This window comes from Paroedura picta, chromosome 5, assembly GCF_049243985.1.
Source record: "Paroedura picta isolate Pp20150507F chromosome 5, Ppicta_v3.0, whole genome shotgun sequence".
Classification (NCBI taxonomy): domain Eukaryota; kingdom Metazoa; phylum Chordata; class Lepidosauria; order Squamata; family Gekkonidae; genus Paroedura; species Paroedura picta.
Window position 1 is genome coordinate 33766716 of NC_135373.1, and position 15664 is coordinate 33782379.

General features: G+C 45.7%; 1 protein-coding gene across 1 annotated transcript in view; it reads left to right on the plus strand.

Annotated features, from left to right (window-relative positions):
• SDC3 (syndecan 3) overlaps positions 1 to 15664 on the plus strand; it is a 120915-nt gene that overhangs the window by 88790 nt on the left and 16461 nt on the right. Inside the window, exons 2-3 of the mRNA XM_077337158.1 lie at positions 1943 to 2069; positions 11590 to 12161. Coding sequence (XP_077193273.1) covers positions 1943 to 2069; positions 11590 to 12161 — 699 coding nt within the window. The remainder of the gene's footprint in view (positions 1 to 1942; positions 2070 to 11589; positions 12162 to 15664) is intronic.

Genomic DNA, 15664 nt, shown 5'->3' on the forward strand with positions numbered 1-15664 from the left:
TAAGCCGCTTTGAGCCTCCTTCGGGTAGGGAAAAGCGGCATATAAGAACCAACTCTACTCTCTCTCTCCACTGGTCTTGGACTCCTTCGTCTTTCCCTCCACCTCTCTCTTTCTCACATGTTTTGCATAGGCTTGGCCCAGTTTCTGAGGATTCCTCTACTCTCCTGTTGTCACTTCCTCCTCCCCCTCTTTCTGGGGAGAACTGGAATGCATAGGAAGAACAACCAGCAGACGTGCAGCCTCTGTTCACAGCTGCCTTGTCCCAATAGCCTTTTGATTTTGGTTTCTTTCCAGCCATAGGATGAAAACATTTGGGTTACATTGCCGAATTAGATTTGTAAAGACACTGAAATTTAACCAAGGGAGTGAAAAACTTTGGTTTCTCAAAGTTCACACTCACAAGTCCATCCTGTTCAGAATTAAGGTTGCCAGCTACGGATTGGGAAATACCTGGCTATTTGAGGGGTGGAGCCTGAGGAGGGCAGGGCTTGGTGCATAATGCCACAAGAGTCCAACTTCCAAAGCAGCCCTTTTCTCCAGGTCAACTGACCTGCTACCTGGAGATCAGTTGTAATAGTAAGAAATCTCCAGCCACCACCTGGACGTTGGCATCCCTAACCTCAAGTCTTGCTTGGAATCTTGGGAAATTGGTGGTAGCTGTCGCCAGAATTCTCATGGTGTTTCCTTGGATAAAGCAATTGACGAGATACTGACAAGATATTTTCTTTGATCTGCTGCTTGATGAGAGGGTGTCTATGCTACAGGTTGCCCCCAAACTGCTTTCGAGAAATGTCCAAAACAAATCAGATTAAACAACAGAATGAAAATGCATGATGGCCAGTTGCTCATTCTCTAGTGGGGCTACTGTAGGCCGCAAACACTGATCCAGGAGCCCTTGGCTTCATGCCTCTGATCACTCTCTAACAAAACAACCTGCAGGCAGGGGAGAAACCGAAGCCTGCCCCGTTGTAACTCAGCTGCTGTGCTAGCAAGCAGTTGTTTATTTCCTCCCTCGCAGTCCTTGTGTGTGTTGCCAGCAACCTCCTCCTTTCCCCCATGTCTTCTGGCAGTCTCAGAGGGCTTAGGAGGAGATGGGAGTGTTGTCTCGATTGTATTCGGGTCTATGGAAGATAAACAGCTGGGGTGGCCAGCTTGTGTTACAGTAAAAGTAAGAGCCCGAGGGAAGGGAATGTGGTTTGCATTGGTGGGGCTGGCAAGAGCATCTGGGGATGCCAAACTTCTCTCTGCTATCTGGACTGGTAGCTGGAAGACTAAAAGAGGAACTAGGGTTAGGTTTGTATTGTTTTGGACATCAAAACAACTCCCAGGATGTCGTCTTCCTAGGACTGTATGACCCAGCAGTCAAGTCAATCTGTTTATGGGTGCAGTACGAAGTTCTGGTTTCGACCTATGTTCAACTGGGGTGTGGGAAGGCTTGCTTGTTCCTGGATGAACCTGCCTTTTAGTTAAGATAGCCCTTTTGACCATGGAGGAACCCCTCAAATGTTTTTTTTTCAGGTTCAAGGAATCCCAGAAGTGATGCCATGCCCCTTCAGAGCTGTGGGCATGGAAGTTAGATGTGGGAGCCAGCCAATCAATTAATTGATCATTTAACGTTTCCGTTGTGGAGAAAAAGACTAGGCTTGTAGTGCAACAGGGGAAATGGGCTCTAGTGAAGTCTAATGATGTCGGTGGCCATCTGAACTTCTGGGGAATGCTGCAGAACCCCTGGGGAGCTCTTGCATAACCTCAGGATCCCCCAGCACTCTGGTTGGGAATCTCTGAGTTAAGGTATTGCCTTCCTCATCTTCAGAGTTTATGTGAGTGGACACCACAGCTATCTCCCTTTCTGTGGTGGTACTGCATCTGCACAGTCTCCTTTCTGGTAACCTTTCTCAGGTGCCTACATGACTCCAAGCCTTACATCTGTTTCTGATTCCAGGCCCAGCGTTGGCACAATGAAGATTACGAACGGCCCATTGACCTGGAAGGCTCTGGAGATGACGACTCCTTTGAAGATGAAGAAATCGAGGAAACAGACGAGATCTACTCAGGCTCCGGCTCAGGATGTGAGTATACTTACGTCTGGAAGGTTCTGAACCAGATGGGTAAAGGCTGTGGTGAATTAGGATGGACCACAGATGACTTAGGGCCCATGGTTTTCAGGCCATGGGCTTTGATACCCTCACGTGAGCCAAGAAGCTCCGTCTGATGGGTTGCAGGCCCCGAGAGAACCACCATTTTTTTGTTCTTGTTTTTTGGAAGGACTCCCTGATCATGTGCATGTTTGGAGGATGAGGGTAGCTTATCCTCTGCAGCAAGGTGAACTGAAATCATTCTGTATGGGGAGGATTCCTTCTTAGGACTCCTCTTCCTCTCCTGTGACTTCCTGTCACATGATTCTCAGTGGCGGGTTGCATGCTGTTGACTGGGGTACTTCCACGGAATTCAGGGCCAAGTCAACGATAAATCCCCTCCTCTTCTTACTTGCCTTGAAAGTCCCTCACTGAGGTTGGTTGCGAGTTGATGGCACATATATTTCATCTTTGCTGTGACCCAGTGATGTAGGTAAGGCTGTTAGTGGTCCAGGGTCAGCGTACTTCCACAGTAGCTTGGGGATTTGAATCTGAGTTCCTCAGGTTCTAGTCCTGGCAAACCACTATACCGTGTTGGTTCTAGTTTGTTCTTAAACATTCGTAGCATCAATATAGTGTCCCATTTGTCTAATTGTGTCTTGAGTGTTCCCTGAGTGAGCATTCTTCCTTGGAGCTAGTATGTGGGCACCCTGCAAACCCGGCACCCTTCCTATAGCCCTGACAGTGCGTCTACCAGCAGTCTGTCCCACCCCATACCTCTTCATTCTGTTGCCATTCTTCATGCTATTTTAAGTTGTTCAGCAGTCTTATGGGCATGATGCGGCTCCCTAGAGGCAGCTGGGCTCTGCATAGCTTTCATGGTATCCAAGCAAATTATTCCTAAGCAGTGGAAAACAGCTACACCACATACCTGACTGATTAGGTAACATTTGCTGTTTGCTAAGTCATGGGGTGGCCTCTAAAAAATTAAACCAGATGTCTGTACGTCATAATATTTATCTTGCTCTTTCTCCAAGCAGATCAGGGTGACCATACATATTTCTTCTTTACTCTGTTTTACCATTACAACAACCCTGCAAGGTAGGCTAGGTAGAGAAAAAAGGGTGCAAGGTCTCCGAGTCCATCTGGCAGTGGGGCTGTCTGTCTAGCAGCAGGGGCTGATCCCTGCTCCCACATGATGATTGCGCCAGCCCAGCCCTGGCCTGAATCAGGCCCTCCGTTGCACAGTGGCAAGGGAAGGCAGATATTTCCACGTTCCCTTTTGATGCCCCAGGCACCAATGGGGCCTATCGCAGGCCAGGCCTGTGTGGAAGTGAAAGAGTCAGGCCTTCTAGGCTCCTCCCCTGCCTGTGGAGTCCTGGAAGGGTAAAAAAAATGTCCTCATCAGCTCTGCGGTATTTTGCAGCAGGACAGAGCCAACTGGGGCATGAATTTTTTTTTCACAAAGGTGGAATTGCATTGTAACACAATCCCACCTTCTTGAAAAAAGGTGGATACTCTGAGGAGGATATGTGTCCAAGCCCCTTTGAATTCTTATAAGTAGACTCTTTGATGTGAAAGAAATCTCTTTATCAGGGAAATATAGGAGCGGGCGCAAAGAATCTCCTTGATGACAATGAATGGCAGTTAAGCCAGCTTACCTATATGAGCACCCATGACCCCTTTCCCCCGTTTCAAATTTTGGCATACAAAGACCAGGTGCAAACAGCATTCATTCATTCATTCATTCATTCATTCATTCATTCATTCATTCATTCATTCATTCATTCATTCATTCATTCATTCATTCATTCATTCATTCATTCATTCGGATTCTTATACCGCCCATTCTTTACAGCTCTGGGCAGTTTACATGGGACATTATGTAATTTTACATGGAACATTATGACAATAACATTATAACAACATGCAACATATTCCCCATATAAATAGCCTGCGGAAGCAGTGCTAGTCTACACAACATTCCCAGCCATTTACTTCGGCTAACAAAGGCCAGAGTAAGAGAAAACATGGGAAATTCACCACTAATTGGGGTCAGCACCAGTGAGCTTTAGAACCTCATATAACAAAACCAAACAAAGGCCACAGAAGCAAGCAACTGCAAAGGATGAAATATAAAAACATGAAAAGCAAGAACATGTGAATTCGTGAACTGGATCTTGACACTATGGTGCCCAGTTTCTCTAAATGATTTCACGGAGACTATAACTGGATTTCTGTTCATTATATCCTGATATGAGATATTTGTGTGCTTTTTCTCTCTCTTGTTTTGGTCTGGTTTCTATGAGTTCATTGCATATTGTGGTATGTACTGATCGTTTAGAAGAAGAAGAGTTGGTTCTTATATGCTGCTTTTCTCTACCCAAAGGAGGCTCAAAGCGGCTTACAATTGCCTTCCCTTTCCTCTCCTCACAACAGACACCCTGTGAGGGAGGTGAGGCTGAGAGAGCCCTGATATTACTGAAGAAGAAGTTGGTTCTTATATGCTGCTTTTCTCTACCCAAAGGAGGCTCAAAGCGGCTTACAATTGCCTTCCCTTTCCTCTCCTCACAACAGACACCCTGTGAAGGAAAGGAGGCTGAGAGAGCCCTAATATCACTGCTCAATTAGAACAGCTTCATCAGTGCCATGGCAAGCCCAAGGTCACTCAGCTGGCTGCATGTGGGGGAGTGCAGAATTGAACCCAGCATGCCAGATTAGAAGTCCGCACTCTTAACCACTACACTAAACCGCATGAGATTTAGTGAATACTGCATAAACCATCAGAATGTACCTCATGCCACATCACTGAAGGCAACTTAAGCCAATGTACTGATTGGTCAGTTCTTCCTAGGTCAATTTGTTTGTTTGTTCGATTTATTTATCGCAGCTCTTGGGCCAGCTGGCTCATGGCGGTTTACAACAATAAAAAACACCATAAAACCTACTCCATCAGCCATCCCCCAACCTACCAAACCCTAAAAACCCCAGTGCCAGATGATTCTACCTACTCAGGGATGAATGCATTCAAACACATTTTAGGAGAAGTGCTTCTTGAACAGGGGAAAACACTTTTATCAGTTTTTACACTGAAAGAAATTAAAACTAAGATTACTTCTCACATGGAATCTTAGCTTTTCTTTGGCATTTAAACTGGACCAGTGCTTTTTCTTTTTTGACGGTGGGGGTTTGAAGCATCCACATGACTTTGTTCCATAATTATCCACTTTATGTTTTCTGTTGGTTTGCTTTATTTTATCTCCACACTGGTTGGATACACACTTTCGGAAAACATTGTCGTCAAATCATCTTTGCAACCCCTGCAACTGCTATTTTTTCTCACCATCTGGGACAATTGGCATACATTGCTATAATTAGGCTGCAGCGGTATGTCAATTACAGATTGCAAGCTAGAGAGGTATGTCAATTACAGATTTTTAAAGCCTAAAAATGTCCTGGGGTGGTTTGCGGGTGGGGGTGGGGTAGAAAAGGCAGTTATGGATGTATGACCAAACCACACAAACAATAAATACCACTTTGCTCTGCTCTGGTTCGACCTCACTTGGAGTACTGTGTTCAGTTTTGGGCACCCCAGTTGAAGAGGGATGTAGACAAACTGGAGCATCTCCAGAGGAGGGCAACAAAGATGGTGAGGGGTTCGGAGATCAAGACGTATGAAGAAAGGTTGTGGGAGCTTGGTCTGTTTAGCCTGGAGAGGAGACAACTGAGAGGGGATCTGATAACCATCTTCAAGCATCTAAAAGGGTGCCATAGGGAGGATAGAGCAGAATTGTTCTCTCTTGCCCCAGAGGGATGGACCAGAACAAATGGGACAAAATTAATTCAAAAGAAATTCCATCCAAACATCTGGAAGAAGTTCCTGACAGAGTAGCTTCTCAGTGGAACAGACTCCCTTGGGAGGTGGTGTGTTCTCCATCTTTGGAGATGATTAAACAGAGGTTGGATAACCATCTGACAGAGAGGTTGATTCTGTGAAGGTTCAAGGGGGTGGCAAGTTACTGTGGATGAGTGATAGGGTTGTGAGTGTCTTGCATAGTGTAGGGGGTTGGACTAGATGACCCAGGAGGTCCCTTCCAACTCTATGATTCTATGAGGAAAATCACCATGTGGACTGTGAAATCCACTATGAAATTCTTTGCACCCACAGCAGCAATGAGGATTCTTATTGCTGAAGGGAAAGCATCTGAATCCAAAAAATGTGCTTCTTGTTTGCGCTAGAGGTTGCACGACCACTTAAGAAGAAGTATAAAACCCTGCCTATTATAGCGCCACGTGAATTCTTAGAATCATAGAATCATAGAATAATAGAGTTCGACGGGACCTCATGGGTCATCTAGTCCAACCCCTTGCACTATGCAGGATACTCACATCCCTATCGCTCATCTACTGTAACCTGCCACTCCTTTGCCTTCACAGAATCAGCCTCTCCGTCAGATGGCTATCCAGCCTCTGTTCAAAAATTTCCAAAGATGGAGAACCCACCACCTCCCAAGGAAGCCTGTTCCACTGAGAAACTGCTCTAACTGACGCAAGCAAACAGCGCTATTGGCTATTTTCCTTACTTCTCACAGTTGTGTGTACATTCAACCCCCACCCGCCCCCACCAAGTATATAGTTGTGCTTTGTGAATTTAAAACACATCACTGAGCCACAGGGATTCTGTTGAAAAACAAGTTTCCAAAGCTCAAGTCAACCCATGCTGATACAAATCTTCTGTTCTCTGTGAGAGGAACATTTTAGTGTGTGTTGTTTGTACCGAGGAAGTACTAGACAATACCCCCCACTATATGTTTCTATATGCAGTCTCTGAGATGGAACTGAGCAGATTTTTGCTCCAGCTGCTTAAAAGCTGGTCAAAAAGTCGCCAATTGAATTTCTTTTCACCAGCAAGGACCAAGAGGTCATCTAAAATACGACTCTTTATTGCAGAATCTGTGAAACCATTTCCAAATGATCTAGCTTTGTATCGAGCAGATCACAACTTTGCTCTTTGGGCAGAGATCATTGTGAGCATGATTTGAAACATTGTTGAGCTGATGACGGTACAGTAAATTATTGATGGGGATGTGAAACGGTCTCATCAGATCTTGGAACCTAGGCAGGGTACGTCCAATAAATTATTGATGGGGATGTGGAACGGTCTCATCAGATCTTGGAACCTAGGCAGGGTCCGTCCAATAAATTATTGATGGGGATGTGAAACGGTCTCATCAGATCTTGGGACCTAGGCAGGGTCCGTCCAATAAATTATTGATGGGGATGTGGAATGGTCTCATCAGATCTTGGAATCTAGGCAGGGTCCGTCCAATAAATTATTGATGGGGATGTGGAATGGTCTCATCAGATCTTGGAACCTAGGCAGGGTCAATCCAATAAATTATTGATGGGGATGTGGAATGGTCTCATCAGATCTTGGGACCTAGGCAGGGTCAATCCAATAAATTATTGATGGGGATGTGGAATGGTCTCATCAGATCTTGGGACCTAGGCAGGGTCAGTCCAATATATTATTGATGGGGATGTGGAATGGTCTCATCAGATCTTGGGACCTAGGCAGGGTCAGTCCAATAAATTATTGATGGGGATGTGAATCGGTCTCATCAGATCTTGGGACCTAGGCAGGGTCCGTCCAATAAATTATTGATGGGGATGTGGAATGGTCTCATCAGATCTTGGGACCTAGGCAGGGTCCGTCCAATAAATTATTGATGGGGATGTGGAATGGTCTCATCAGATCTTGGAACCTAGGCAGGGTCCGTCCAATAAATTATTGATGGGGATGTGGAATGGTCTCATCAGATCTTGGGACCTAGGCAGGGTCAGTCCAATAAATTATTGATGGGGATGTGGAATGGTCTCATCAGATCTTGGGACCTAGGCAGGGTCCGTCCAATAAATTATTGATGGGGATGTGGAATGGTCTCATCAGATCTTGGGACCTAGGCAGGGTCAGTCCAATATATTATTGATGGGGATGTGGAATGGTCTCATCAGATCTTGGGACTTAGGCAGGGTCAGTCCAATATATTATTGATGGGGATGTGGAATGGTCTCATCAGATCTTGGGACCTAGGCAGGGTCAGTCCAATAAATTATTGATGGGGATGTGAATCGGTCTCATCAGATCTTGGGACCTAGGCAGGGTCCGTCCAATAAATTATTGATGGGGATGTGGAATGGTCTCATCAGATCTTGGGACCTAGGCAGGGTCCGTCCAATAAATTATTGATGGGGATGTGGAATGGTCTCATCAGATCTTGGGACCTAGGCAGCGTCCGTCCAATAAATTATTGATGGGGATGTGGAATGGTCTCATCATATCTTGGGACCTAGGCAGGGTCCGTCCAATAAATTATTGATGGGGATGTGGAATGGTCTCATCAGATCTTGGAATCTAGGCAGGGTCCGTCCAATAAATTATTGATGGGGATGTGGAATGGTCTCATCATATCTTGGGACCTAGGCAGGGTCCGTCCAATATATTATTGATCGGGATGTGGAATGGTCTCATCAGATCTTGGGACCAAGGCAGGGTCCGTCCAATAAATTATTGATGGGGATGTGGAATGGTCTCATCAGATCTTGGAATCTAGGCAGGGTCAGTCCAATATATTATTGATGGGGATGTGGAATGGTCTCATCAGATCTTGGGACCTAGGCAGGGTCAGTCCAATAAATTATTGATGGGGATGTGAATCGGTCTCATCAGATCTTGGGACCTAGGCAGGGTCCGTCCAATAAATTATTGATGGGGATGTGGAATGGTCTCATCAGATCTTGGGACCTAGGCAGGGTCCGTCCAATAAATTATTGATGGGGATGTGGAATGGTCTCATCAGATCTTGGAACCTAGGCAGGGTCCGTCCAATAAATTATTGATGGGGATGTGGAATGGTCTCATCAGATCTTGGGACCTAGGCAGGGTCAGTCCAATAAATTATTGATGGGGATGTGGAATGGTCTCATCAGATCTTGGGACCTAGGCAGGGTCCGTCCAATAAATTATTGATGGGGATGTGGAATGGTCTCATCAGATCTTGGGACCTAGGCAGGGTCAGTCCAATATATTATTGATGGGGATGTGGAATGGTCTCATCAGATCTTGGGACCTAGGCAGGGTCAGTCCAATATATTATTGATGGGGATGTGGAATGGTCTCATCAGATCTTGGGACCTAGGCAGGGTCAGTCCAATAAATTATTGATGGGGATGTGAATCGGTCTCATCAGATCTTGGGACCTAGGCAGGGTCCGTCCAATAAATTATTGATGGGGATGTGGAATGGTCTCATCAGATCTTGGGACCTAGGCAGGGTCCGTCCAATAAATTATTGATGGGGATGTGGAATGGTCTCATCAGATCTTGGGACCTAGGCAGCGTCCGTCCAATAAATTATTGATGGGGATGTGGAATGGTCTCATCAGATCTTGGGACCTAGGCAGGGTCCGTCCAATAAATTATTGATGGGGATGTGGAATGGTCTCATCAGATCTTGGAATCTAGGCAGGGTCCGTCCAATAAATTATTGATGGGGATGTGGAATGGTCTCATCATATCTTGGGACCTAGGCAGGGTCCGTCCAATATATTATTGATCGGGATGTGGAATGGTCTCATCAGATCTTGGGACCAAGGCAGGGTCCGTCCAATAAATTATTGATGGGGATGTGGAATGGTCTCATCAGATCTTGGAATCTAGGCAGGGTCAGTCCAATAATTTACTGATGGGGATGTGGAATGGTCTCATCATATCTTGGACCTAGGCAGGGTCAGTACTTGGATCGGAGACCACCAGGAACATTTTTGCAGGAGACAGCCATGGCAAACCACCTCTACTTCTCACTTGTTCCGAAAACCCCTTGCTGGGGTCACCGTTAGCCAGCTGTGATTTGAAAGCACTTTTCTCACACATGTTATCAATTGTTAAAGGCTTTTAAATGCTGGGATCTTTGCCTACAAATTTGGAGCGCTGTATCCAGTTTGGATCAACTGTACGGGCCAGGATAGGCTCAATCATAATCATAATCTTCAACAACTTGCAATGTAGACTTCAAAATTCTGGGATGATCAGTTGCTCAGGAGCTATTAACCATGATGGTTGAATGGAGTCTCCATGCTTAGAGGCAACATCTCTCCAAATGGCAGATGTTACGGTTAATGTTGGTGGTGGGAAAGGCCACTGAGTTCCATATACTAAAGATGACCCTGTAGGGTTTTAAAGGTAAGAGATGTTCAGAAGATGTGTGCCATTGCCTCTGCATAGCAACCCTGGATTTTCTTGGTGGTCTCCCCCTCCAAATATTTACCAGGGCTACTTAACCTCCTAGATTTGATGAGAGCAGACCAGCCTGGACCTTCCAGGGCAGGGGGTTATATTAAGGAAAACCTAATGCCTTCGTGTCCTGTTGTGGATGTCCCACCTTGTGGCATGGCCTACTGATCGATATCCCACCTTGTGGGCTGCTAGAAAACAGGATGCTGGTCTCCATGGAGCTACGTGGATGTTTGGTGAGATCCTGTGGCACATTTTTGTGCTAAGGAACTGGGGTTCAAACTCCTGTAGGTGGAACATGAGGAGGCAAGAGGAGGAGGAGCAGCACAGTGAGTGGGGAAATATGTATGTATGTATGTATGTATGCATGCATGCATGCATGAATGCATGCATCATCCATCCATCCATCATCCAGATCTAAAATAACACGCTTGAAAAAAAAAAGAACGAAAACTTGTTCAGTGTTAATGGACATGAAATACCTACATTTTATGCCAAGAAAGAAGGTAGCATGAATTTACTTCCTGAAAAGTCTGATTCAGGGATTCCCAATTTGGAGTCCATAGCCTTTTTCCTCCTGCCTAAATGGACTCAGCCACAACCTAAGGAACTGGCCACCTCCCCTCCTGAACATGAGTTCTCATGGTTTTTATGCCTGGAAGGGGGTGGACCTTGCATGCCTACTCCCGCCTTAAACTTCCTCTTGCTTCTCCCCCCTTTGGTCCTCCTTGAGCCAGCTTGTAAATGCAGGTGGTGATGTCACTTCCTGTGACATGTCACTTCTGGAGGAGCATGGCAGGGAGGCGTGGCAACTGACGTCACTCCAGGGGCTCCTTGAAGCCTGAAAAATTATTTCATGCACTCTTCCATGGTCAAAAGGCTACTCTAGTTAGCTATGAAGGCACCTTTGTGCATGGCAATGGACACCTATCGGATAGGTCTCATGTTCTCTATCTAGTGTGATCAACTGACTTGAGATCACTGCCTGATTTAACTGGCTGCCTGACCAATAGTTACTTTTTCCAGCCACTGTTTTGTTGCTGTTGTAATTAAGGCCAATGGTTGGAACCAATAAAACACACTGAGCTGGAGGAATAAAAGCCTCTTTCAGATTGTATGGACTGTGCTGTTCCCCCCAGTTGCCCACTGCCCATCACTTACCTCAGCATGCTGGCCTTGAGCACAGTTTCTTCACGATAAATGCTCTTTGCTTCCCTTCTAGATTTCGAACAGGAGTCTAGGATTAAGACAGCTGTGCGGCTCACCACAGACCCTTCTGTTGGACTCTCAACAACACCAGCAGTGTTGCCTGTCACATCGGTACAGCCTGTAGCCACTCCCTTTGCGCCATTCCCAGCAGAGGAAACCACCTATGATCCAGCCACCACCAGCCTCTACGTAACCAGGGTGACTGAGGCCCCGGCAGTCACCATCTGGAAAGCAGTTTCCACCATGGCTGGCACCACCGTCCGTGACACCACCACCACCACTACCACTACCACTACCACCACGGCCTCCACCACCACGGCCTCTTCCACCACTGCCGCTTCCAAGACGACGACAGTCCTGAGAGTCCTGCCTCCCTTTATCACGATCGTAGCCACCACACAGGCCGTTACTCTGGAAACGCCAACGGCGGCCACTGCAGCTCCTAGTACGGAAGCCACTGCAGCTCCTCCAGTGACCACCAGCTTGACAAAGATCGGAGGGATGCCAAAGCCGAGCCCGTCACAACATCCAGACGTCACGCTGCCACCTCCTACGACTACAGCAGCACCTTCAGAATCAACCCAGGTATGGAGATTAGTTTCAGGGGAAATGCTGGGTGTGCCTTCAGGTATTTACCTCCTAGAGCAGTGGTTCTCAGCCTGGAGGTCGGGACCCCTTTGGGGGGTTGAATGACCCTTTTACAGTGGTTGCGGCAGGGCAAGCAGCTTGGCCAGGGGCGCTATCCACACAACAGCCTTGCAGGGTAGGTCAGGATAGAGCGTTCATCTGTCTGGAACAGCGGAAAAGAGCGAGATCAGCATGGTGGGACAAGAGGCAGAACTGAACTGAGAAACCCCAGGGAAAAAAACAATTTATATACAATCATGAACAATGGATCTTCACACCATTGGTCAGTTTTGGTTTAATTTCTGTGAAAGAACCCTTGCATAATTTTATGGTTGGGGGTCACCACAGCATGAGGAACTGTATTAAAGGGTCGCAGCATTAGGAAGGTGGAGAACGACTGTCCTAAAGGGAACTGGTAGGGTTTTTCGCCCGTGTTATGTAGTAAGCTCTGCTAACCATTAACTTCTTCTTAACATGTACCTGACTGTGATAGTTTTTTAAAGATGTTTTTTAAAGAAGAAAATTAGTTTCTTGTTATTTTAGATCCAGGGCATTTTTAAAAAGCCAAGCTTATAAAATTTTGAAATGTTGCTCTGGGCAGAGAGGAGGAAGGGAGTGTTAATTATCACACGGCCCAACCAGTCTGGATCCTGCACAGCTGTCTATGTAGGGGAAGGACTGTCCTCTTGATTGTCCCAAGGCCCAACCAATTTGGATTCTGCACAGCCATGCGAGAGGGGTGGGGGAGTGGTCTTAATGATTGTCACAAGGGCCAGCCAGCCACTACTCAACATAACTAGGGTGGTTTATGTAGTGAACTTTCTTCTTTTTTAGAATATCGTTTCCCCACTTTTCAGAGTATCTACATCCTCAAAGTGCTAATAAAAAGTAATGAAAAATAGTGGCTAAAGCTCTGCAAAATATCATTTGGGACTGCAAAAGATTCCCTCCCCGCTGTTGCAACTCTCTAGCATCTGGTGTTTTGGATATATGTTGCCTCAGAGCACGTAACCACTGTGTCCTAGTTGCTATTGACGGAGCTGCCCACTGTACATTTATCTCATCCGCTTTTATTTATTTAACTTTATTTATAACCTGACTGTCTTGCTAAGACTCAAAAGTGATTTACAGGATCTAAAACTGCAATCAGACATCATAAAGCAAACAGCGTACAAAGTAACGGGACTAGGATTAGAGGATTGGGCAACAGCGCAAACAACCAAGTAGCTAAGGCAGGTAACCTATAAATAAACAGAATTGGATTAGAAGGCAAAGACAATGGGATGAAAGCAGGTGACATCGACAGTAATCATTACAGTGGACCGTTCCATTGTCAAGGTGCTTTCCTGGACTGTTCATTCTGCTCCAGTTCTAATCTCAAACCTGAGAGTCTTGCATATTCCGTGGAAGGGACCTCTCTCCATCCATTAGCAGTGAGTTCTGCGGTGAATGATGCATCATGTCAAGAAGTAGTCTCCCGATAACAGCAGGTATATTAGATAGGGAAGCTTAAACACTATTTTGATGAACAGCACTTTAGCCTGACATCAAATTGTTACCTGGGAGGAGAATAGCTTTGGAGATGACATTCCATGTTCTTGGTGACACTGCCTGGAAAACCATTCTGTCTGGCTACCTGTTGAACTTAGAAGGACCTCCGAAATAGGGGTAGATGCATGAGCTAAGACGGTTGTCCCGCTCTGACAGAGTATGTGCTTCCTCCTCCTCCAAAACTGACTGCAGCATTAACTTCATGGGAACTGTGTGGTTGATGTGACATAGACATACAGCACTTATTTATAATTTATTTATATTACTATATTATGCTAGAGCCAGCGCTGTGTAGTAGTTAGAGTGCGTAACAGGTTCAGTTTCCCATGTTGCCTTGAGGTTCTCTGAATGACTTTAATCCAATCACATTTTTTCTGTCTAACTCAATCTCTTACGTTGTTATTGGGATAAAATGGAGCCGGGATGGCCAGTTTCAGATTTCACAAACGTATACAAGAATGTCTGAGAAAGCACATGTGAACACATTGTACTGAATCAGACCCTTGGTGCATCAAAGTCAGGAAGTACATCTGGCCTCAACTGGGGCCAGGACGTTATCAGTCCTGCCCCTTATTTGGTGGAATGAGCTCCCAGAGGAGATCCGGACCCTGTTGGAATTAGCACAGTTCCACAGGGCCTGAAAAACGGAGCTCTTCCACCAAGCTTTTGGTTGGGGTCAGTGACCTCATAGCTCTCCCTGACAAAACACCTCCCACGGATGCATCCTAGGCTGGAAAAGATCCATTGATAGGGACCAGTTCTGGGAAGTATGACAATAATTTTCATAGCTACTGGCTATAGATGCTGCTAAATGTTTTAAACTGTGTATATGTTTTATTATGCTATTATCATTTAAAATATTTTGTTCTAATTGCATGATGTACACTGCCCTGAGCCTGTTCCCAGGAGGGTGGTATAGAAATTTAATTAGTAGTAATAATAATCAGACAGGCAGCAATTGTCAAAGGTCTTAGTCAGAAGTCTTCAGATTGCCTACTGCCAGATCTTTTAACTGGTGATATTGGGGATTGAACCTGGGACCTTCTGTATGCCAAATAGATGCTCTACAGTCCCTTCCGAAGTGCAACCCCCCCAAATAGTCACAGTGTCAGAGCTTTGTCAAATTCTCAATAAGCAGACTTGATGAAGAAAATATCTTTATTGAGGAAGGTGGTGAACAGAGTTCAAGGTGCCTCCTTGCTAGAGCTAAAGGGCAGGCTTACAAGCATGACTTTTATGTGTTCCCTGAGACCCCTCCTCCTCATTTGAAAATATGTGCGCTGAACAAAATAGTAGGTGTGAAAATTTCCCAAGCAGGGTTTTTCATGCAGAGTGTGCATTGGAACCTAGGCAGCACAAAGCATTCCTAGCCTATGCATATACAAGATCAGAACAATAAGAAATGCTCTGGGGAAAAGTGGCATCTTTCCCCCTCGGGATGCTGGTCTGTGAAAAAATAAAGGGCAGTGAAGCATACTAACAAGTCAGGGTTGGGAAGGGACCATGGGAACAAGTAAACAGGTAATGTGAACATGGCACAACTCATGGCAAGGCCATGGGAACAGGTAACATGTGAAGAGGATCACAGGAACACAGAACTCGTTGGGTGTTTTTGGACCAGTGGCTCATTCTCAGCCTAACTTACTTCACTGGGTTGTGGTAAGGATAAAATGGGGAAGAGACTGCATGGTAGCCTGTGATCAAGAAAAACAGGTTAAAATAGAATCATTCTTTTGCATTAACGTGTGCTTTTTGCAGAAAGCTACAACTCAGATTATTAAAGAGCATTAAAAAAGATGGAGCCTTTTGCCCTCTGTTCAAGCCAAGCTATAGAAAATCCAGTGCAGTATAGCAACTACAGTGTCAGGTTCGAATCCTGACGCCACCTATGGAAGCTCTCTGGTTGACTT